At 49.2% G+C, this 25,179-nt stretch overlaps 1 protein-coding gene across 1 annotated transcript; it reads right to left on the reverse strand.

Moving 5' to 3' along the window:
* Positions 1 to 1,874: 1,874 nt before the first annotated feature.
* MYCBPAP (MYCBP associated protein) lies at positions 1,875 to 24,001 on the reverse strand. The gene is made up of 19 exons (XM_049765771.1): positions 23,871 to 24,001; positions 14,801 to 14,928; positions 13,817 to 13,976; positions 13,600 to 13,703; positions 12,724 to 12,907; positions 12,374 to 12,489; positions 11,358 to 11,508; positions 9,080 to 9,195; positions 8,878 to 8,993; positions 8,298 to 8,415; positions 7,440 to 7,629; positions 6,732 to 6,919; positions 5,870 to 6,016; positions 4,908 to 5,270; positions 4,516 to 4,637; positions 3,350 to 3,465; positions 2,893 to 3,029; positions 2,564 to 2,737; positions 1,875 to 1,976 (listed from the first exon to the last, which is right to left on the reverse strand). Exons 1-19 carry the CDS (start codon positions 23,947 to 23,949, stop codon positions 1,875 to 1,877), a joined length of 2,811 nt encoding a protein of 936 aa, XP_049621728.1. The 5' UTR covers positions 23,950 to 24,001.
* Between the last annotated feature and the right edge of the window lie 1,178 nt (positions 24,002 to 25,179).

The following is a 25,179-nucleotide window of genomic DNA, read 5'->3' on the forward strand; positions in this document are numbered from 1 at the left end:
ATAATCTCTGAAGAGACATCAAGCTGACAAACTCCCAGGTATATGATCCAGGAGCTTCTGAAACATGTGGCTATATATGTGGTTGAATGATACCTCCAAATTCCACAATACTGACAGTCCAGTAGGTGCACATCAAATGAAGTAGGAAAATAGCATAGAAGCCCACTAAACTCAATAAGCAAAAATAATAACGTGGAGGCTTCAACAAACAGTTCAGTAAACCCTCAGATAATGCCTTTAGTAAAAATCTGAGATAACAATTTTCTCAAACTTTCTTTTTACTGAACTATTTTTTGATAATTCCACTTACCTTTTTGTTGTAACAAGCAATATAAAAGAAAGTATTTTGTGCCTGCTAAGGGGGCAGATTAGGGAAGATGAAAAACTAGGGACAAATGTGGAGGGTCCCATTGGTGGTGGGATTGGTGATGGAATATTGAATGCCCCAAATAATTGGATTATGAACAACTTTGTAAATCATGATGTTTAAATAAAGCCAAACATTTTTAAAGATGAAACAGTTAGTTATGACTTGTATCTATTGTTTTCAGAATCGTCGATTTGCCTGTTCTGTATGGTTTGGATATACAATTACCAAACTTTAAAATGTGCCTGTTGGACCAGAGCAATAGTTTAGCAGTTAGGGCAGTTGCCTTGCACGTAGCCAACCTGGGTTTGATAACTGGAATCTCAAATGGTCCCCCCCAAACCATCCAGGAGTAATTCCTGAATATAGAACCAAGAGTAACTTGAGCATGGCCAGGTGTGGCCCCCAAACAAACAAATAAATGAAAAAGTGCCTGTCAAGGTGACAGGCACAGGGCTGGAGATGGAACTTGGTAACTTGGGAACACTGGCAAGGGAGATTGACACTGCTGGTGGGACTGGTGCTAGATACCAGTATGTATGATTATCAACTATTAATAACTTTGTAAACCATGGATACTTTTTGTTTGTTTGTTTTTGTTTTTTGTTTTTTTTTTTTGGGGGGGCCACACCCGGCTATGCTCAGGGATTACTTCTGGCTATCTGCTCAGAAATAGCTCCTGTAAGGCACGGGGGACCATGTGGGACACCGGGATTCGAACCAACCTCCTTAGGTCCTGGATCGGCTGCTTGCAAGGCAAACACCACTGTGCTGTCTCTCTGGCCCCGAAACTTTTTTTTTTTTTAATAAAAAGATACAACAGGGGCCGGGAAGGTGGCGCTAGAGGTAAGGTGTCTGCCTTGCAAGCGCTAGCGTAGGACGGACTGCGGTTCGATCCCCCGGCATCCCATATGGTCCCCCCAAGCCAGGGCCAATTTCTGAGCGCATAGCCAGGAGTAACCCCTGAGCGTCAAATGGGTGTGGCCCAAAAACAAAACAAAAACAAAAATAAAAAGATACAACAGGGCCTGGAGAGATAGCACAGTGGCGTTTGCCTTGCAAGCCGATCCAGGACCAAAGGTGGTTGGTTCGAATCCCAGTGTCCCATATGGTCCCCCCGTGCCTGCCAGGAGCTATTTCTGAGCAGACAGCCAGGAGTAACCCCTGAGCACCATCGGGTGTGACCCAAAAACAAAACAAAACAAAAACAAACAAAAAAAAGATACAACAGCCAGAGAGGTAGTTCAGAAGATAAAGTGCTTGCCTTGCACATGATTGATCCAGTTTCATGATCCTTGGCATCCCACATGATCCTTGGAGCACCAATAGCAACCATTCCCCAAACACAGAGCCAGGAGCAAGCCCTAAACACCACCACGTGTGACCAGAACATTTCCCTCTCCCAAACAAAACAAAGATGCAACAGTCAAGGCCAAGTGGTTACAACATAAAGACTATTTATTAGGGATCTGCCCTCAGTTTTCCAGAAAGTATCTCTGGCATAGGCTCATGGGCAAAGTCGTGAAGTCTCCTCAACATTTGTAATGGGGCTGAGCTCATCAACAAGGGCCATGAGGCTGCTAACCAGGGCTTCCAATAGCCCGTAGACCTGGAAAAAGCAGAACACTCCAGGTTTGCTGTGCAGGGGGCCACATAAGCAAGCTGCCATATACTACCAAGGGCACAGAACCAGAAAAGGGGTAAAATAGCTATGGGAGGCTCTGTCTAACTTTGCAAGTCACTTTTGTCCTTAATGTGTCTGGTAAATTGATCTGAGGTGGCCTTGGACCAAGGGTAGCTTGAGAATCTAGACTGGCACTAGGAGCGATTGGGTCCATTTTCTTTTTTGAGATTCTGGGCACATGCTGAAATGTGCGGAACTGATGCTCAGGGTCTATGGGGTACTAGAAATTGAAGCCGGGTCTCTCACATACAGAGCAAGTGCTCAGTCCTTGGAGCCATCACTGTTGCCTTCTTGAAGCTCTGTCCCTTCTGGGCTCTTACCACCCCCAAGTCCTGGCCCACTTTCCCCTCACCCCAAGAATAGATGCAGGTCAGAACTCTCACCCTAGCTAGCCATGAGCAGCTCCAATTCCCTCACAGGGTGTTGGGATGTGTAACATGAGGAATGTACCAGTAGGGAAAGGGCGTTGGGGCAGCTATGAGCACTGCACTGTGCCCTCCTCCCACACCCACCTCTGTGTACAGCCTGTGCGTGTACTTCTGCATCATCAGAGGATCTATAGGTTCCTGTGAAAGGACGGAACTGTAGTGTATTGGGTCAACCGGAAAAACCGTGTCACGACTGGCAGATTTGATGGGTTTCTTTTCATCCTTCATCTTGTGCTTCTTGCTATTTAGCCGGTCTTGCTGGGATGGGGTTAGGGGAAAGAGGCAGAGAGATACATGCATCTTCAGCAGCTCCCCACTCTAGGAGGTCTAGGGTGCCCCCCTGAGCCCAGCTTCATGCCAATCTCCCATATCCCATTTGCAGTGCGCACCAGCTCCTGGCGTGACTCTTTCACTGAAGACTTGATTCCCTTCTTATCCTCTTTCTCTCGGGTGCCCAGTTGCTTCCTCTCCTGGGCTGTCCCTCTCCGGTCCTCTTTCAAGCCTCTCCCAGAACTGATTTTCCCTTCTAAGGCCATCGGTGACTTTCTTTCTACTGGGGGAGGAATAGAAGCCCCAGGTAGCTTTATGGACAGCAAAGGTGGAAATCAGAACTGGTGTGGTTCCTGGGGATGCCCAGGCATGGCACACCTTGGATACAGAGCCCCACATAGGACTGTGGGGAAAAGAGGGGTGGCTAGGTTCAGAGTCCAGTTCTCTCTCTTCATGGAGACACTTGTTCTACCTCTGCACCTCTGAACTATGGTGACACATGGGTTCTGCATCCTGGCAGCAGATAAAAAGGTTTTCAGGGACCTGCTCCATGAAACTAACCTAAGGTTGATGCACCGGTGTGGCTGCGAAAGATTTGGCCTTGCTCTTCTGGCATGTCCAAGTAGATGGTTTCCTTCTCGGGCAGGCCCAGCAGAGCCCTCAACCACAAGGCATGGCTTACCAGACTGTCAGCCAGGTCTCGCCACAGGTACAAACTAGGAGACAAGACTCATAGGGGCACAGTTCCTACCACACACAGTGGACACAGATCTTCACACACACATGGACATGATTTCTCCCGCATACAGGGGACATGGTTTTTCACACATACATACTCTCACAAGAAGACACCATTCCTTCCACACACAGGGACAGAGTTCCTTCCATATGTGGGGTGCATTATTATACACAGTTCCTCACACACACAAATACTCAGACATCTATACTCACGAGACATGGTATCACAAGGACAGACTGATACAGGGGACATGGCTCCTCTCACATACACAGGGGACACAGTTCTTCCCCATAGAAGGACAGGGTTCCTTCTACACATGGGGGATGTTATTACTCACACGCAGGGGACATAGTTACACACAGCAACAGACATAATTTCTCCCCTACACAGGGAAAGTTCCTTACACACACAGGGACATAGTTACATGCACACACACACACACACACACACACACACACACACACATATCGTTCCTCCCACATACAGGGAGAGAGTTTCTCCAACACAGAGGGGTGCTATTCCCTCCCAGTACCCAATTTGCCTTCTATCCTTCCAAGATGAGGGTCTTTCATGGGAGTGGGGAACTGCCATAGCCAAGAGCTTGATATCCTTGATGGCATTCCACAAAATACCCAGTAGGGAGTTGTTGTTGCGTGGTAGCAAGGGGAAATAGGGAACCTGGGATCAGGGGAGGCAAGTCTGAACTCCCGCCTGACATCAGGGCTGGACTTGGCTGGCAGAGCCCACCCAAAGAAGCAGGAATGGGACCTCGGAGAAAGGAGGCTCTGGAATGTGTTTAACTCCCCCAGATTGTGGCTGATCACTGCAGGGAGACTGAGGACCGAGTGGTGGAAGTTTCCATGACCAGGCTGCACTCTCTCCCCAGGTCTCATGCCCTAGTCAGGAAAGGGCTGGGTTTACTGGACTGTGACGGCTCAGCAGAAAGCAGCGAGGGCCGCCACAAACCAAGCTCAGGGAGGCACAGACAGGGAGGTGCTAAGTGTGTGTGTGTGTCGGGGGTACCTACCCCATTTGATGCAGGAAGTCAGACTCTGGCAGCCTCTGGGCCTGACTCAGCTCCAATGCCATCTTGTTGAGCCCCAGGAGGGCATCTTCTCTCTGATTCTCCTCAGGGAGGGCCATCAACACCTGGCAGGGCACCAAAGCAATGATTCTGGATACCAAAGGATCCCGTGTCCCCAGTGAGTATGATAAGTTGGGCACAGATAGTCAGGAGGGGAGGCAATCATGACACTGATCTGGGGTGCATGCTTGGGGAGCCCAGAATCCCATGATAGACCTTTGTAAGGTTTGCAGGATCTCAGGAGAAACCTGCAGAATCTGGCCAGGTGTCCTTAGATGGCTTTCTCTTGAGGCCCTCCCACAGGTGCCCAGCATTCCTCGGCTGTTCTCCAGCACCTCTCTGAAACCCTTGAGGCAGAAGTTCCACTTAGGCATGTTGGCCAGCTCCAGCTCCCTTGCACTCTTGATGTTCTTCAGTTCAAGTTCATTTTCCTCCATCACCATCTCCACAATCTTCTTCCATGGCGATATTTTGAGTGATGTTTTGGACGATGTTTTTGACTTGACAAACCCTAAGGAAGATTCGACAGTCTTGAAGACACTGGAGTCCTGGTGCCGTAATTGGAGTGACAAGGTACTGCTTTTCAATTGCGCGGTAGACTCCACATTCTGGGGCTGCTTATCGGATCTGGACAGCAGAGGCGCATACTGGTACCATAATTCCTGCAGGCTCTGTACCACCTGATGATGGTAATACAGCTGTAGTGGACAGGGAGCAATGCATGAGGAGGTGCCGGGCCTGAATCAGCCCACTAGGCTTCTCAGGGACAACTAGCAGTGGAAGTCAGGAAAGGCAGCTATGTAAGGGACTCCCCTTTCCACATGAGCGTCTCCAGCTTCTGGCCTTTGGGTTCCCAGGCCAGACAGGGTTTCTAAGCAGACAGAAGCTTCCCAGTGTGAGAGGCTCTGATATGACCCAGCATCCACATTCTGATGGAGGAATTTTGGGCCAATGGCTCAACCTCTGGGTGCCTTGGAGTTGGAGAGATAATACAGTGGATACGGCATTTGCTTTGCATGCAATCAAAACCCAGGTTCAATCCTCGCTACCCTCTATGGTCCCATGAGCTCACCAGGAATTATCTGACTGCAGAGCTAATTCCTGAGCACCACTGGATGTACTCTACCCCAAAAAGCTCAATAACCTTTGGGTGCCTCCATTTCTTTAGGAGAAGAAGAGCTCTGAAAGAGCCCATCTTCAAGAGCCACTACGAGGAGGATGTGAGCTTCTTGCACAGGACCACGGAAGTGAGGATTCACCAGTGTGTTCCTGAGAGCTTAGCTCAGGAGGCCTGTACCTGAGGGTTTCTGTGGTGGAACAAATCCTCTTCGGTGAGGTAGCTGTCCACAGGCGAGCTTGGGCGCTCTGGGGTCAGGATGCCCCGCAGCAGCTCCTTCATTACGCTGTCCACCACGGTGCAGGCCTCTTGCGCAGCCAGCTTGTTCTGGTTAAGGGAGAGGGGCACATGGCCACCCAGATACTCTAGCTCAGGGAAGTCTATGTGGGCTTTGTGCTTTCCCAAAGGGCAGGAACCATCCATTGCCTTATGGTCACATACATATATATATATATATATATATATATATATATATCATATTCATATATATTTATATATGTTATATATGTAGCTATATAGTTGATGTCTCAGAAATGTGAGGACAGCTCATAGAGAGACTAGCCTTGTGGTCAGTGGGCAGAGCAGACATGACATTTGTCAAAACTGTCTTTCCACCCACTTCCTTCCCCCATGGGTGGGGATTAGTCCCATGACTAGTGTGTGCTCAGAGACCAAGTGGGGGGGGGTAAAAGCTCAGCTTGCCACAGTATCCCAGAACTCATGGCAGAGGGGGGACCCCACTATGAAACAGAACTGAAGCAGGGGGTCTGCAGATTCCCGCTCCCCCTCGCACTCACTCCAGGGTGTCAACCTTTTAGTTAAATGAGCTATAAACACACACACAGTTGCAGAGGGAGTGGGCTGTTGCCACCCAGCCCAAGCATGGAGGCCTAGGCTCCTCCCCTGCCTACGCACAATCTTTGACACTACAGAGTCTAGCTGAGCATGTGTGGGGCAAGAGTTTCTGTCTGTGAGCTTGACATTGCAGGTAGAGATGTGGCCTCTCTAGGATGGCCACCAGGCCATATCCTTGGCGCCTTACCCGAAGTAACATCCTGTCATCCCTGAAAAGGTCTTGGGTCAGGGAGATTGCATGCAAGTTGACCAGCAGGAGTGCACCTCCTAAAAGGACAGGGTGTGTCCCAAACTCCCAACACTCCCTGAAGATCCCAGCATCCGAAGACTTGAAGAAGAAAGTAAAGGTCTTTGTTTCTTCAGGAAGAATTACACCTGAGAAGGCAGACAGAGACAGAGGTTTTCAACTGGCAGGAACCAACCGAGGACTTATCTTCATGTTCACACTTAATTGAGCTCTGAGCCCACATGTAGAGTTAACTGGGTGCTGAACCCACATGTATACACTTAGCTGAGTCTGCGTGTACATAGTTAACTGAGCCCAAGCATGTGTATACAGTCAACTGAGCCCCAAGGAAAATGACCACATGTTCAAATTTTCAAAACTGGGCTTTCCTGGAGTTTGAGAGCTAAACCTAGGATAGTTCCAGACAAATAGGAACAAACAGTTGTGCTTCGTAGCTGAGCCCTGAAATACCCTACTCCTGGGAGCTCATCTTCCTGTGTTTTCATGAGTTGCCTGCCCCTACCCTGCCCCAGACATGGACAGACACACTTCAGAGAAGCAGGGGGGTGGGCTGGATTGGAGAGAGGTGCTCCAGCTCCTGGGGGACAGGTAGTTACTGGACTGGGGATCTCCTGACTGGACACTAGGACTAAGTCAGTACATGAGTACCTTCTCGGTTGTTAAAATAAAACTGCTGCATCCGGTTTCTCTTCATATCTTGGAAGGCGTCCAGCTGGGACCGCCGCTGCCAGTTGTACCAAATGGCCACAGTGCCATTGTTGATCACAGTCAGTTCTGAAGACGTTTTCTCACCTTCCAGCGTTTCAAAGGTCAACCGGACCTCAATTCCGACCTGTACCTGGGAAGTGAGAGGTCTGACAGTGAGCCTTGGATCACATCCCAATTCCATTCTGGAGTTGTCATCAACAGTAAGAAGTGCAGACAAGATAAATTTTATAGTTAATGAAGATTTCCATTCTTCAGCACTTGAAGACTTATTTATTTTTGTTTAATGAACACAAGTAAACAAGAGTTTATTCCTGGTGGTGCTTAGGTGACTGTATGGGGTGCTAGGGATAGAATTCCAATGTCGCATGCAAGCAAAAGCCTTATCTTCTATACTATCACTCCATTCCCTAAAGACTTGTTTTGAACTCTAAGAGTCATACTTGTGGGGCTGGAGAGATAGCATGGAGGTAAAATGTTTGCCTTGCATGCAGAAGGACACTGGTTTGAATCCCGGCATCCCATATGGTCCCCCGAGCCTGCTAGGAGTGATTTCTGAGTGTAGAGCCAGGAGTAACCCCTGAGTGCTGCCGGGTGTGACCCCCCTAAAAAAAAGTCATACTGTGTGAAAAGTTTGGATTATTTACATTCTGGGCGCCTAGGAATGCACAGTTGGTTGATATGGCTCAGATAAGCTTCCCCATATGTAGGCAGGCTGAGTGCAGGAGCCAATGAGAGCAGGTGAGGAGGAGACATGGAGGCTCCCAACCAACAGAGATGTGAGCAGGAAGGCAGTGCTACCTTCTCTTTGGAGCTGCTTTCTCGGATCCAGCAAGCAGGCTTCCCACAGAAGAGCAGAGAAGGGCCCAGAATGGTCATGCTTTCTACCTCAGTGTCATTCTCGTTAGCCTGTAATTCTCTGGAGGAAAGACCAGTCTCTTACCTCTCTGGAGGCAGCCAAAGTAATCGTGCTGGGATGTCTAAGGGGAGACTGGCTCTGTCCCCCACTGAGTTACCACCCCCTCACTCAGGCTCTCCGCCATTGTATTGCTCTCTTGCAGGTGGCAGGATCTTAGAAATATGGAAAGATTCCTCAAAGAGGAGCAGGTACAGAGTGGGCGAATCTGGAGGAGCCCCACTCACCAGCAAAGAGATGTCTAGGAAATCTCTGTTAGGAGATGGTTGCTGGGAGGAGAGCAGATGGCAAGACACAAGCTGTCACAGGTGCCAGAATGGACTCGAAGAGAGGGTGGCAGCTGCTAGAGAGAGGCCTCCGTGGAGGCACCCTGGGGCTTCAGGGCAAGTGTGCCCTTGAATATTTGTGGGTGCTGGAGGAAGGCCACTAGCCAGCCTCTCTCCTGAGGGCCTGGGCCTGACTCACAAGGGTGTCGTTTCTTCAGAGATGCTCCTCTGACTCTCTTCAACCACTGAGTAGTTTTCTACTGTGACCGATGAGAAAGGGTGGCCTTTCCCCACCACCTCCAGGCCTTCAATATCCTCAAAAAGACCAAGAAAGGAACAACTAGTTCACTGAAGATAGCCCCCTATGGGGCTGTGGACTGGGTCACAGGGGCCTGACCAACCTGTTGGCTGAAGTCCAGCTTCTCCATGATGCTCTTCAGTTCTTTGCGTCGGTAGATGAGAAACAGGCTCCGGTCCCATGTGTAGCGGTACCAAGCATCCTGCTGTCCCAGAAGTCCTAAAGCAGAGTCCTGAAAGGCTATTACCATGGCTCCTACCCCTTATCTCGTTGCTTTGTTTTTTTTTGGGGGGGGCCACACCCGGCGGTGCTCAGGAATTTCTCCTGGCTGTCTGCTCAGAAATAGTTCCTGGCAGGCACGGGGGACCATATGGGACACCGGGATTCGAACCAACCACCTTAGGTCCTGGATCGGCTGCTTGCAAGGAAAACACCACTGCGCTATCTCTCCGGGCCCTACCCCTGATCTCTTATTCTCTGAATTGGGGGAGGTCTCTTCCAGCACAATTTCTGGAAAGGTGAAGAACAAAGTCTCCCATCCTTCTGTTCCAGATACACTGCATCTCAGGGATCCTACAAATAAATCAACTTCCAGAGCACAGAGCCAGGAGTAAGCCCTAAGCACAGCCAGGTGTGGAACAAAAAAGGAAGAAAGGGGGCCCGGAGAGATAGCGCAGCGGTGTTTGCCTTGCAAGCAGCCGATCCAGGACCTAAGGTGGTTGGTTCAAATCCCGGTGTCCCATATGGTCCCCCGTGCCTGCCAGGAGCTATTTCTGAGCAGACAGCCAGGAGTAACCCCTGAGCACCGCCGGGTGTGGCCCAAAAACAAAAATAAAAACAAAAAACAAAGAAGGAAGGGAGGGAGGGAGGAAGGAAGGAAGGGAGGGTGGGAGGAAGGAAGGAAGGAAGGAAGGAAAGAAGGGAGGGAGGGAGAGGGAAGGAAGGAAGGAAAGGAAGGAAGGAAGAAAAGAAAGAAGAGAAGGAGGGAGGAAGGAAGAGGAGGGAGGCAGGAAGAAAGGAAGAGAGGAAAGGAGGAAGGGAGGAAGGAAAGGAAGGAAGGAAAGAAGAGGAGGGAAAGAAGAAGGGAGGGAGGCAGGAAGAAAGGAAGAGAGGGAGGGAGGCAGGAAGAAAGGAAGAGAGGAAGGGAGGAAGGAAAGGAAGGAAGGAAGGAAAGAAGAGGAGGGAAAGAAGGGAGGGAGGCAGGAAGAAAGAGAGGGAAGGAGGGAGGGAGGAAGAAAAGAAGAGAAGGAGGGAGGAAGGAAAGAAGGAAGGAAGGAAGAGCATGTGATGAATGAGATAATACAAGGGTTAATGTGCTTGCCTTGTGCAATACCAACCAGTTTAATCTCTGTGTCCCCAGAAAAGAGAAAGAGCAGGTACACCACAAACCACAAACTTATACACCGTATTTTCCGGTGTAAAAGACGACTGGGCATATAAGACGACCCCCTAATTTTACAGTTAAAACATAGGTTTAAGCCTATATTCACTGTATAAGACAGAATGTTCCTGTGCTGCATGTGCTGCATGTGTTCCTGTGCTCATGTACCACAGTGAGCCAATCACAACAAGCAAAGGTTCAAAGGTTATACTGTCATAGACTTCCTCTCTGACTCTGGCCAATCTGAGCAGGCTTTTTACAGTGTAGATTCGGGTCCAGAACATTATCTAATTTGCATGCATAAAAAGCCTGCTTGGATTGGCTGAGTTAGAGAGGCGGTCTGAGCAGCCTGGCAGTGATCGGTGCAGGATCGAGTTGGAAAATTTGTTTTGTAGTAATATCCAGATGATTTTCATTTAGCGGCATATAGAAACATTTTTTGGGATATACTTGGAGTATAAGACGACCCCCGATTTTCAGTTGACTTTCTTTTTGTTTCAAAAGTCGTCTTATACGCCGGAAAATATGGTAATTATGTTTTCCTCAAGGCCATAATTAAAAAGAGAAATAGGAGGGACTCATTTTAGTAATACAATTAAGCCTATTAAATAAACAATATTTTTTCCACACATGATCTAGGGAAAAGTCATCACACAAACTGTTTTTTTGTTTTGTTTTGTTTTTTTTTTTTTTTTTGAGGATACTCCCAATAGTTCTCCAGACCCATAGAAACTTTTTTTTTTTTTTTTAAATAAAAGGTTAAACTCGGAACGCCTGCATGCAGCTGCAATCCACAGGTATTCCTGGACCACACTCAACCCTCCTGGTGGCCCAACCACCTCAGGCACTCACAGAGGCCAGGAGAAGACAGTGAAGCCTCTCACCTCTTCCCCACTCTCTACCATTTCCCATTCATCTTCTGAATGGGGAGCAGGCTCTCTGGGGTAAGGAAGTTTGTTCCTACATGGTCCCACCTCTGAGACAGGTCCCTGCTGCCCACCTGTCTCCATCTGGACAGAGTAGGGTTTGCGGACGTGAGTGATTGGTTCCAACAGGCCTCGCTGGACTTTTGTTTTGGTCATTATCAGACCTGTGACTTCATCTCCCAGACTTTCCAGTCGACTCCAGAACCCACTAGACTCCTGGGTGACCTGGTGAAGAAGCACAGACAAATCCAACCACCCAGAAAACTTGGGGAGATGCTGGCAGGACATTTGCAGGGACGAGATAGCCAGAGTCTACAGGTGCTCCCTATGGGGTGTCCCTGCCTGTCTGAGAGCACCACTTGCTTGTTTCAAGGATGCTGCAGGTACAGCAGGGTAGGGCAAGGACACAAAGGTTTGATCCAGATCCAACCCCTGGCACCCCATAACCCCCACTCTCACCACAGCCCACCAGAAGTGATTCCTGGGGGCAGAGTTAGGAGTAAATCCTGAGCACTGCCAGTATGACCCCAAACCAAAATAAAATTGTTTAAATAAAGGAGGCCCCATGACTTTTCTGCCCCAGACAGGTACCCCCAGATGGTCCCATATAATAGACCAGACCCCAACACAGTAGCCTGCTCCCTCTGAAGGTTGGAGTCACTGCTTTGAAGAGACCTGGACTAAGAACCCTGTTTCTGTGAACTCTCCTTACATGCACTACTGGTGACCACCATAGAGGGCGCCTTCCAGCAAATATCCACAAATGCCATTTAATCTTTATTAAATAATGCTAGGGCCTCTAAGTCATTTTGCAATACAAAGCCCTTTCCTTCTTTTCTTTGGAGGATAACACACCTGGCAGTCCTGAGGGATCACTTTTGGTGGGATTTAGGAGCCCATCTGAGTCCTAGGGATGAAACCTTGATTAGCTGCTTCTAAGTCAAATGCATTCATTGTACTATCTCTCTTGCCCTTCCTTCTTTTTTGGATGGTGCTGGGGATCAAACCAAGATGTTTTGGATCCACAACAGTGCAACCTGAGACAGTGCATCAGTCTGCGGATGGACCCCTTTCCTGGGAGTCCCCTTACCTTCCCATCATGCTGTGTGGGCAGAGCTCTGTCGATGAGCTCCCTTTCCTCCTGGATCCGTCTGTAGGTCTCCCCACTGTGCATCAGCAGCTCACCAACTGGCTTCTTCAGACGCTCTAGAGAATCGCAATGCAGCCCCTCTTGCCAACTCAGGTCTAGGAGGGGCCTGGCAGCCCCACTCGCTGGGCTGATTCCAGTTTCCTGAGGGCTTCAGAGCAAGCAGCACTTGGAAGTGAGCTGCGCTCATGGGGTCTGTTGGCCCCCAGTTCTGAATGGACGTGGGAAGGGAAAAAGACCTGGTGAGTCTCACAGCCCCCCGAGTTCAGGTGGGAGCCTGGCCCTCTGCTCACCGCTGAGCACTTCTTGCTGCCTCTTCCGCAGGGCCAGGTTGCGCTGCCAGTTTTTCAGAAAGTTGTGCTGCGGAGGTGGGGCCCAGAGAGGGGTCTTCTCTTCCTTGTGGGACCTGTCCTTTAGCTCTTCTTTAGTGGGTATGATGTTCATCATGCAGGGCGAGATGTGGATTAGGTCAGCCAGCTGCAGAACACAGGGTGTGGAGAAGATGTTGAGTGGGTTGAGTGGGGACTCCTCAGGGCCACGTCCCTGCTGTCCTCCCCTTCAGGACACGAAAGGGACAGAAACCTCCATACCAGGGAAGCTGGTAAACCACGATCAGCCCCTGTCCCCAGAACAGGAACAGTGGCTGGAAGATGTGAGGCAATCAGTGTTCACCCTATTCCCAACTGATGCTAAAGGACACCTTTGCCTATACAATGGCTGAGCCCCTCTACACACCTCCCACCCATTAAAGAGTCTTTTCTGGAATCTAAGAGGCAGAGCACTGGGGGCGGGGGGATGAGAAAGCACTGTCTGATGAGAAGTGTCGGCAACAATCTGCAGCATTGGGCACTGCAGACACACCACATAGAACAGCAGAAGATGGTTAGGAGGAAACCTGAGCCCGATGTCTTTTGGGGTCTCAGTCTAATCAGACTCAGATCTACCTTCCTCTTTAGATTTCTCCAGGCACTCCTGAGTCCTTACTGTACATTTCTGACTTCAGCTGGAGCTCGCTTAAGTTGACCTTGCTATTTTGGGGTGAAATTTGCTCCAGTGAGACTCCTGAGCCCAAAGCTTGAGCTGTTTCTAGCAACCCCAGATCCTTCCTGGAGAGGCCAGAAATTACTCCAGGCTCTCCCTCTCCCTGAGTCATTTCTGTACCAACAAACCTGGGTGTTCCCACGAGCAATGGCAATTCTTTTAAAGTCTGAAAGACACCCCAATATGTGGTGGGGCAGGATTTGGTCACTGCTTTGGAAGCTGTTGGCAGGACCTGAGGGAAAGAAGGGGAAAGACCAGCTGATGGCCAGGTGCAGGGCTGACTGTGTCCCTCAGCTGAGCCAGGTCTTCTGAGACCTTCCCCACTAGGGCCAAGGCTGGCCATACCTGAGTAGTCCAGGGGTTTGGAGGCTGCCTCCGAGGTGGCTGGGTGTGCCACCAAATGGCAGACCTCCCTCCCGTAATCCCTGGGCCTGAGTTTGCGAATGATAAACTGTTGCATGGTGGTAGTTTTTCCTTCTTGTTCTTTAAGCCTTGGAAAGTGTTGCTAAAAAGGAAGAAAAACAAAGGAGAATTCCACTAGAAATCAAGCAGAGGGAAAAACACCGCCCAGCTCCTCTGTCCTCATTCTGGGTGGAATTCCTGACGGCTGACAAATCTGTTTCTCTAGCTCTGTCCATATGCTGTCAGCAAAATACACGTGGGACAGAAGGCGCAAAGACGTGGCCATGTTCTGGAGGAAAAAAACAACTTCTCAGCCACCCCGGATGGTTCAGGTGGGGAGTGAACTCCCTTTAGGTAAAATGAGAGGTCAGAACTGAGCAGACCCTACCCTCTCAATAATTTTGCTTCTCAAATCATGTCCCTTCTGTGAAATGGGTTGAAGGGCATAGCCTTCAAGGGAATGAAACACTATGTCTCATTTCCCTGTGGTTTTAAACAAAGCTAAGAAATACCAAGTAAACCTTTACTTGAGGTGCAAAGTGAAAGGAACTCATGAGCTATAGTCTCAGACCTTTGCTGAGTAGGAAGGGGATGGAGGCATGGGGAAAGCCAAGGACAAGCTGAAGGTTTCAACCTCACAAGTGGCCACACCAGGGAAGTTTTTGCAGTGGGCGCTTGCTGCTGGGCTGCTTCCTTACCTTCTTTTTTTTTTTTTTTTTTTTTTTTTTGGTTTTTTTGTTTTTTGGTTTTTTGGTCACACCCGGCAGTGCTCAGGGGTTACTCCTGGCTGTCTGCTCAGAAATAGCTCCTGGCAGGCACAGGGGACCATATGGGACACCGGGATTCGAACCAACCACCTTTGGTCCTGGATCGGCTGCTTGCAAGGCAAACGCCGCTGTGCTATCTCCCCGGGCCCCGCTTCCTTACCTTCTTCAAGTCTTCTTTCTTAATGGCTAAGGCAAGAATATCATCTCCCTGGAGGACATTGCTAACGGGCTCGGGCTCTTCCTGAATGGGCGGCGTGGGTTGTTCAGGTACCTTCGCTCGTTTCTTATCTGAAGAGCAAGAAAGAATGACTCCATGGGGCAGAACTGACACAGGGGACTGGAGTGGAGCAAGCAACAGAGTTGATGGAGTTCTCTCCTCTCCACTTCTGGTCTACCTCAGTGACTGAAAGCTTTTGCAGTCAGAAGACCAGAGCTAAGACTGGAGTTACCACACCAAGCTGTTATTTATAAGTTAGACAACCCTGAATCCTGAGTACATCACTTAAGCTCTCTTTTTTTTTGGGTGGGGGGGGATTAGGTCACACTGAATGGTGCTCAGGAATTACTCCTGGTAGTGCTCAGGAGAACATATGGGATGCAAGGCATCGAACCTGGGTTGGCTGTGTGCAAGAAAAACTCCCTGCTGTACTATCACTCCAGTCCCAGTTAAGTTCTCTTGACTTTAATTCTACCTGTTGTAAAAAAGAAGCAGCCAGACTAAATCAGGGTCCTCAAATTTATCACAATGTCTCCCTGTCTCCCTTAAAACCTTCAAAGGAGAGTAAGGTGGTCAGGGTACATGCTTAGCTTGAGGCCAAACTGGGTTTGATTCTCAGCATGACATCATCTCCTGAACATCACTAGATATAGCCCTGGAGGCCCCTCGCTCCTCCAAGGGTTCCTCATATTCCCTGAATCTCAGGGCCTAAAGAGTGCCACATCCTCTGGTACTTATATAAGACTGCTGGCCTGGTTGATCAAGAATAACCAGTGCTGGAGCTAAAGCAACAGCACAATGGATAGGGCATTTGCCTTGCACTTGGCCAATCTGGGTTTGATCCTTGGCATCCCAGTCCCCTGAGATTGCCAGGCGTAATGTCTGAGCACAGATCCAAGAGTAACCCCTAAGCATTGCCAGTTTAGGTCCAAAATCTGAACCAATCAAATCAATCAACCAATCAACTTTTTTTCCTTCCTTCCTTCCTTCCTTCCTTCCTTCCTTCCTTCCTTCCTTCCTTCCTTCCTTCCTTCCTTCCTTCCTTCCTTCCTTCTTCCTTCCTTCCTTCCTTCCTTCCTTCCTTCTTCCTTCCTTCCTTCCTTCCTTCCTCCTTCCTTCCTTCCTTCCTTCCTTCCTTCTTCCTTCCTTCCTTCCTTCCTCCTTCCTTCCTCCTTCCTTCCTTCCTTCCTTCCTTCCTTCCTTCCTTCCTTCCTTCCTTCCTTCCTTCCTTCCTTCCTTCCTTCCTTCCTTCCTTCCTTCCTTCCTTCCTTCCTTCCTTCCTTCCTTCCTCCTTTCCTTTCCTTTCCCTTCCCTTCCTTCCTTCCTTCTTCCCTCCCTCCCTCCTTCCTCCCCTTCCTCTCCTTCCTCCCCTTCCTTCCTTCTTCCTTTCTTCCTCTCTTCCTCCCTCCCTCCCTCCTCCCTTCCTCCTTTCTTCCTTCTTTCTTTCTTTTTCATTTTTTCAGATTCAGAAAGAAAATAAGAAAGAAAGGAAGAGAGAAAGAGAAAGGAAGGAACAAGGGAAGAGAGAAAAAGAAAGAGAGGAGAGGAGAGAAAGAGGAAAAAATCACCAGTGCTCTTTTCCCTGCCATAATTTCAGGATAGTTTTACAGCTAGCATTTCTGGCTCTGAGTGGGGCCTGGGGGCTGTATACAGATCTTTAATTCCTATGTGACTCCTACACACAGTGGGTCAGATCACTAGAAACTATCCCAGCCTCTGTGACTGGTGCTGATCCATTCTGGATAAAGGTATCAGGTTTGTTTTTGAGGATGGGATGGGAGGTTGTTTGGGCTATACCTGGTGGTGCTCAGGGATTACTCCTAGCCCCATACTTCAGAGTTGCTCCTGGTGGTGCTCAGGGGACCATGTGGTGCAAAAAATCAAACATGGGCCTCCAGGGCCGGAGAGATAGCACAGTGGTAGGACATTTGCCTTGCACGCAGTCAATCCAGGATAGATGGTCCCCATGGCTACCAGGACCAATTTCTTTTTTTTTTTTTTTTTTGGTTTTTGGGCCACACCCTGTGATGCTCAGGGGTTACTCCTGGCTATGCGCTCAGAAGTTGCTCCTGGCTTCTTGGGGGACCATATGGGACGCCGGGGGATCGAACCGCGGTCCATCCTAGGCTAGCGCAGGCAAGGCAGGCACCTTACCTCCAGCGCCACTGCCTGGCCCCCACCAGGACCAATTTCTGAGTGCAGAATCAAGAGTAACCCCTGAGCATCACCGGGTGTAACCCCAAAACAAACAAACAAACAAACAAAAAACATGGGCCTCCAGCTTGAAAATCATGCACTCAGCTCATGAAACTCTCCAACCCCAGGATCTTAAAATAGTGGTTAAGAACTGCAGAGATAGCCCAGAGTACAAATGGCATGTGTGAGGCCTGAAGTATGATTCCCAGCACCTAGAGTTCCCTAAGACCCACTGGGTATAATTCTAAAGATCTAGAGCAACATGTGTGTGACCTGGAGGCCCCAGTAGCTCTGGATTCAAGCATTGCTGACCTGAGCATTGAACCATCGTCACACAACTGGGGCTGAGTGTTGCCAGGAGTGGATTCCAGGTTCTGTTCCCTAAGATAGACTAGTTAAAATGCAGATGCTCCAGGAGAAGCAGAACACTTCCTGATGACCATTTATTTAACTTCGTGCTACTTTAGGGGAGGAAAGATACTGTTTATAAGACCAGCGAGATAGTACAGCAGGTAAAGTGATGTTTTGCACACAGCTGACCCTGGTTTGATCCCCAACACCACATATAAGCACAGGTGTCACTCCTGAGCAGAGAGGCAGGAATAGGTCCCTCGGTACTGCTGGGTGTAACCCCAAAACAAAAAATTAAAATACTGTTAAAGCAGAAGCTTTGTGCTCGACCTGGTGCCAGGAGGAATATAAGCACTAACCATGAGATATAATACAATGGGCTGAGTACATAGTTTCCTTTCTGTTTTGTTTTGTGTTGGGGGGCATACTGGGTGGTGCTCAGGAGTTAATCATGGCTCTCTGCTTAGAGATTACTCATTGTGCTCAGGACTGTATGTGGTATCAGAGATCAAACCAGGATTGTGTGCAAGGCAAATTTCCTACCCACTGTATTATTTCTACAGCTTGAACACACACTTTATGTGCAGAAGACCTGAGTTCTGTGGGGGCACTTCTGATGGTCTTTGGGGACCAGGTAAAGCCTGTACTCAGCTCTTTGAGATTTCTCTGGCCCAAAGGTGTTTTGAAGGAGCCAGATAGCTGGGAAGTGGGAGGGAGGAGCTCCAGGGGAAAGAGAATAGAGGGGCAGGGGAAGGTCCTAGGCTTTGCACACTGGTCAATGGTACAGCAAGAAAAGGGCCAAGTCTGTAAGACCGAGGACAGAATTATTGCAGGGGCTGCTGCAGTGACCAAGTGGCTGATGACAATGACTCACAGGATCAAACAAAAGTGGGGAGAACAAAGGCTATTTCTTACAAGGGGTGCCAGACCCACAGCAGAACACAGAAGACAGAAGAGGTTGCTTCCTAAAGGTGACACTCTCCCTGTCTTCCTGTGGAGGTGAGAACAGAACTCAATGTTTTTCCCTGCTTCCTGAAGCGCTCACATTTTTACCAGGCAACATCACTGAAAAATATAGCATGTGTTTAGACGGCCAAAATCAAACTATTTTTTAGGCAATGCTCACAGAGCTGGTGGCAAGAAAACCCATGCCAGGCAGAAACTCAAAAGTACATTCATTAGTTAAAGTAACAGGCTCTATAAATGCAAACAGGGACAAGTGCATATACACACGTAGACCCAAGACCCCACAGATGTGGGTCCCATCTACTGCTATGCATTGACCAGCATGTCTAGGTTCACATTTCCATTTCTTTTTTTTTTTTTTTTTTTTTTTTTGTTTTTGGGCCACACCCCTTTGACGCTCAGGGGTTACTCCTGGCTATGTGCTCAGAAATCGCCCCTGGCTTGGGGGGACCATATGGGACGCCGGGGGATCGAACCGCAGTCCTTCCTTGGCTAGCGCTTGCAAGGCAGACACCTTACCTCCAGCGCCACCTACCCGGCCCCCCATTTCTTTTTTTTGGTACTGGCACCAACATTGGTGGAAGCCCAAGAGAGAATTGGTCCCTAGATGGTTAGCTTTTATGAATATTTTGGTATATTTGTATTTTCCCAGCCATTCACTTCCTCTATTCATCATTTTGCCCAGTTCTACATCTACATCTTAAACGCCTCCTTCCTGATGGGGTTATAATGCACATGTATGATTCTTCAATTATATATATATATATATCTTGAGGTTTTTATTTGTTTGTTTGTTTTTGGGGTCACACCCAGCAGTGGCACTCAGGGGTTACTCCTGGTCCTGAATTAAGAAATCACTCCAGGGGCCCGGAGAGATAGCACAGCAGTGTTTGCCTTGCAAGCACCCGATCCAGGACCAAAGGTGGTTGGTTCGAATCCCGGTGTCCCATATGGTCCCCCATGCCTGCCAGGAGCTATTTCTGAGCAGACAGCCAGGAGTAACCCCTGAGCACCGCCGGGTGTGGCCCAAAAACAAAAAACAAAAAACAAACAAAAAAAGAGAAATCACTCCTGGCAGATTCTGGGACCATGTGGGATGCCAGGAACCGATCCTAGGTTGATCCCTGGGTCAGCTGCTTGCAAGGCAAAAGCCCTGCTGCTGTACTATTGCTCCAGTGCCTAAACTTATATATTTGTTTTGTTTTATCTTGGGGCCACACCCAGCAGTGCTCAAGGCTTACTTCTGGCTCTGTGCTGAGAGGTCATTTCTGGCGAGCTCAGAGGACCATATAGGCAAATGCCCTATTTGCTGTACTATCTCTCTGGCCACCAGTCACTTTCTCTCAGGGGCAGCATCCAGCAGTACTCAGCCTGGTGATTTTTTGGTGTACAGGACCCACCAGGATTATACCCAGTGATGCTGAGACCATGCAGTGTGTGGGATCAAACTTAGGGCCTTGCACATGTGCTCCCCCTGTATGGTTACAGGGATCAAAGCAATGGTCTCACACTTATAAGGCAGGAGTACTACCACTGAGCCATATTCCTCTGCATGATTTAAACTCCAACTCAGGGACAAAATGACAGTACAGTGGGTAGGGTGTTTACCTTGCACATGGTTGACCTGAGTCCAATCCCCTTATAGAGCCAAAAACTCCAACCTCCACCCAAATAAATAATACAAAAATTCATTAAAAATTAAAAAATAAACTCAAATTCACCCTAGAAATAAAAACTGATCAACAACTTCTATGTGCTATAAATGGAAGGACATGAATAAAAGCTGCAGCATGGGCCAAAGCCGTTGTATAGCAGGTGTTTGCCTTCACATGGCTGACCTGGTTCAATCCTGGGTACCCATTTGATCCCCAAAGCCTACCAGGAGTGCAGAGCCAGGAGTAAGCCCTCAACACCATTGGGTGTGGCCAAACCAAAATAAAACCAACACAAAAAAGGTGCAGATCTAATCTAGCTTCTTGTCCCAAACAACCAAAAGCTTTAGACACTAGCCTGCACCCTCCCAATCTAAGGGCTTGGACAACTGGCAAAAGCAGTAGGTTTGCTTACACGGCAGAGGACCAGATGGCAAATCATTGAGCAGTGTGGGGCCCTAAGGGAAGGCTCAGGGACTTACAGAGAAGGACAGAGAAAGAAAGAAATTAAGGCAGGAAGGAAGAAGATGAGAAAGGAAAGTAATGTGGGGACAGGCTTTGGTGTGGGAGATTAGCATAGTTATACATCCAAAGCAGACTCAACAATACAGAAAACATGAGCTCTAAGCATCAATTCATCAAATTTTGTAAATGTGCTTGAAAGATGGCAAGAAGGCATGGGGGGGGGGTTGGGAGGTGAGGGGGAATGGAGTTATGGGAGCAGTGGTGATGAGAGTTATACTTTTTTTTTGTGTGTGTGTGTGGTTTTTGGGTCACACCTGGCAGTGCTCTGTCTGGGATTATTCCTGGCTCTACGCTCAGAAATCGCCCCTGGCAGGCACAAGGGACCATTTGGGATGCTGGGATTCAAATCAATGTCCTTCTGCATGAAAGGCAAATGCCTTACCTCCATGCTATCTCTCTGGCCCCAAGTTATCCTTTTTTTGTTGTTTCTTTAGACCATACCTGGAGGCACTCAGGAGTTACTTCTGGCTCTGTACTCAGAAATTACTCCTGGCAGGCTTGGGGGACCATATGGAATGCCAGAGATTGAACCCGGGTCAGCTGCATGCAAGGCAAATGCCCTACCTGCTGTGCTATCCCTCTAGCTCCAGGAATTGATACTGATGGTGGGATTAGTGTTGAAATATTATGTGCTTGAAACTCTACTATCAGTAGCTTTTAAATTACAGATCTTTACTAAATAAAACAATTTTAAAAGGGAAAGGCTCAGGGGAACCACTGCAGGCCTCAGAGGCAGCTTCTGGAGCCAAGCCAGGCACTGCAGGGCTGGCAGGATCTGGACAGGTGCAGCAACACATAAAGAAGTTCCCTGAGCAAAAGTGCAGCAGAGCAGGGCAGCAGAGCATGTGTGCAGGAGCATGAGTGTGGGTCAGAGGCTTGCTGCAGAGGTGGAGAGAACATGGGGGGGGGGCAGGTGTAATGAGGGCAAACTGGGGCAAGAGGGAGGGTTTTGTTCAAGTGAGGCGGAGGCAGCAGGAGGTTCCCTCCAACTGAGTGAGTTGATGAAATCACCTCCCTGTGATTCAGCCCCTGCGGGGGAGCTAGACTGACTGCAGCAGCAGAGGCAAGTTGGGGAGACCAGGAAGGACAGCATGTGGGGGTCACTGCAGTAAGGACTCCATAGGCTTCCAACTGAGTGTTTAGGGGCCACACTTTCCTCTGTAGAGTGTGGGAAACCAAGTCAAGAGAGACTCATACTTTCCCCACAATTAGCCTTCCCTCCTTGGCTCCAGAACTGCAAGTGGGACAGAGGGAAGGGCAGATGTAGGCAGGAGAAAAGAAGAAACCTGGACTCCAGTTTTCTGCTTCTTGTTTCCCTTTAATTTAAATGCTATATGTTCACATTAATTTAAGTTGGAAAAATTCTGACCTGGGGTGGGGGGGAAGTCACCCCTAGAAGGGTTGAGCCTTTATGGCTGGGGAGGAGGCCTTCCTGGCTTCTTAGCAACAGGGAGAGAGGGGTCTGGTTCCTAATCAGATTTACAGTCACAATATTTTGCCCATGTTTTCTTCTCTTTTCCTGATTATAATTTAGAGACTTTGGAGAAACAGCACAAAATAGAAAATAATGCCTTGTGGAGCTTTGTGGAAATAACAGTATAGCGGGTAGGGCAGATAGTACAGGGGTAAGGCATTTGCTTAGTGTGTGGCCAAGCTGGTTTTGATCCCTGGCACCCCATATATTCCCCCAAGAACCATCAGGAGCACAGCTGCATTTGTTGACTCATTACTTTATTTGGAGGAGGGGGAAAGTCTATCAAAGTTTCTCCAGGGATATTGGGGGTTGTGGAAGGTATCTTGCAGGCTAAGCACTTTGGTTTTTTTTCTCCTCCTCACCTTGATTCATGTTCTTAATTCAAGAGCTACTTAACACACAAAATTTCCCCTTATTCAACATAAGTATGCAATGAAAAATTTTCCCTTGATTTGTTGACAGCAGAAAGTTGAGTCTGACAGGATCTCTAGAATGGCCCAGGAGGCAGAAGCTGCAGTGCCCTGCACAGTCTGGGAAAGGAGGCGGCTAGCTTTTCTCTTTCTTTTGGGGGGCAGAGGGTTGGGTCCACCACATTCAGCGGTGATCAGGGCTTACTCCTAGCTCCGCACTCAAGCAGCAATCCTGAGAGGTGGGGTTGAGGGGGACCATATGCAGTGCTAGGGATAAAACTGGGGTCAACCACCTTACCCCCTACACTATTTCTCCTTCTAGAGTTTAGGTTTGTTTTATCCTTGTTGTTTTTTGTTTGTTTGTTTGTTTTGGGTTTTGGGTCACACCTGGTAGTGCTCAGGGGTTCCTCCTGTCTCTATGCTCAGAAATCGCTCCTGGCAGGCTCAGGGGACCATATGGGATGCTGTGATTAGAACCATCATCCTTCTGCATGCAAGGCAAATGCCTTATCTCCATGCTATCTCTCGGGCCCCTTATTCTTGTTTTAATAAAAAAAAATTTTTTTTATATCTAGTGGTGCTCAGGGCTTATTCCTGGCTCTGTACTCAAGGACCACTCCTGGTAGTCTGAGTGGGGTGGAGGTGGAGTGGCATATGGAATGCTGAAGATTGAACTAGGATTGGCACATCTAATAGAGCTGTACTATTGCTCTAGCTCCCCAATTTGGGCTTTTTGTACAGTTAGTGCTGAAACCTAAGTTGCTCATGGGGAAAGGCAGCCATAGGTAGAAACTAATAGGAAGGTATATGCCCTTTGAGGGCAAACTTTTCCCCTGAAGACAGGGAGTGGGGAGATCAGCGAGGTATTTTTTTCTCCAGGGTCATGATGCTTGGGGTATTCCTTAGGCAGGAGCTCCTGGGCTGGAGGAGATGGAATGGGGGTGGTGGGAGGGGACAGAAGATGGGGCAGCAGAAGCAGAAGTAGCCAAGATGGTCCCTTTCCTCTCCACCATTTTCCAGGCCTCTCAGGACACCACCAGAGAAAGCAGCAAAGGAGTTAACGCATTCTGTTTGTTGTCCCTCTCTTCTTCCCTGCCCCTCTGAGGGTCCTGCCTCCGCATCCCCAACACTCCCAACTGGGTTTCCAAGTGCATCTTCGACGCAGCCATCTCCCCATACAAACGGTTCCCTGGGGGGGGGGACCTCGGATAGCCCCCACTTCTGAGGTCCCCATATCCAGGGTCTGGAAGATGCCTCTCCCCAGGGTCCCTGAGAGACAGAGTCTCCAGAGGGACTCAGTGCTGGTTCCTTGGGGAGGTCTCCAAGTATCCAGCCCTCAAACTGTCTCTCCCCGCTGTGGTCTTTATCTCCATCCTGGCCTCACCTGGCCCCCAGACCCAGGGGGTCTTCATGTCCCATCCCAGGTCACCAGCGCCAACCTTTTGTGTTTTCTGAGGGCTCTGGCACTTTGTTGGCCGTGGGGATCTTAAGGCGCGACTCCTTCTTCAGAGACTTCATGGTGCCGTGGTCCTGCGCCCCCACTTCCTGCTATCAGGGACCTGGCTTGTCACTCGGCCTGCGCCGCGCACCCCCTTGACCCCCGCGCGCCCGCCCGCCCGCAGCCGTCGCGTCCTTAGCAACCAGCGCCCCGCGCGCGGCCTCGCAGCCGCCAGTTGCAGCAATCTGGGCACCCCGACGTCACCTTTGGCACTTTTTCCAGCCTGCGGTGCCCACGGGTCCGCCAGCCCTCCTGCCCCAGCGCCCACATTTTCGCAGAGGGTCGTCCCTGGAGCAGGGTCATGTTGTCATGGGTAGGGGCAGGGTCCAAAAGGTCCTATCTAAATAAAAACAAAAAGACCTATCTCTTGGGGCCTGAGTGATAGTGCAATGGAAAGGAAGTTGCTTTGCTCAGGATTGACCCAGGTTCAATCCCCAGCATCCAGTATGTTCTCCCAAGCATTGCCAGGAGTGATCCCTGTAGGCAGTCAGAAGTAACTCCTGGAAGCCGGAGAGATAGCATGGAGGTAAAGCCTTTGCTTTGCATGCAAAAGGACTGTGGTTCAAATCCCCGCATCCCATTTGGTCCCCCGAGCATGCCAGGAGCGATTTCTGAGCGTAGAGCCAGGAGTAACCCCTGAGCGCTCCCGGGTGTGACCAAAAGAAACAACAACAACAACAACAACAATAACAACAACAACAAAACCCAAAGAAGTAACTCCTGAGCACCACCGGTGTGGCCCCCAAACAAACAAATTTTTTTTTTTTAAAGATCATCTTTGTGGGGCCCGGAGAGATAGCACAGCGGTGTTTGCCTTGCAAGCAGCCGATCCAGGATCAAACGTGGTTGGTTCGAATCCCGGTGTCCCATATGGTCCCCCGTGCCTGCCAGGAGCTATTTCTGAGCAGACAGCCAGGAGTAACCCCTGAGCACCGCCAGGTGTGGCCCAAAAAACAAAACAAAACAACAACAACAACAAGAAAAGATCATCTTTGTGATCTCAGGTTTATAGATGCAGTGATTTCATTACTCAACACATCCACACACATCATCACATTTTGGGCTTATTTTGCTTGTTTGCACACCTGCTGTCAATCTTCCTATAAGAATCTAAACCTCATGAGGCCGGAGCGGTGGCGGCAGGCAGTAAGACGTTTGCCAAGCACGGGCTAACCTAGGACACATGGTGGTTTGTTCCCCCAGCGTCCCATATGGTCCCCCAAGCTCCTGAGCGCATAGCCAGGAGTAAC

This window comes from Suncus etruscus, chromosome 1, assembly GCF_024139225.1.
Source record: "Suncus etruscus isolate mSunEtr1 chromosome 1, mSunEtr1.pri.cur, whole genome shotgun sequence".
In the NCBI taxonomy this organism is placed as follows: domain Eukaryota; kingdom Metazoa; phylum Chordata; class Mammalia; order Eulipotyphla; family Soricidae; genus Suncus; species Suncus etruscus.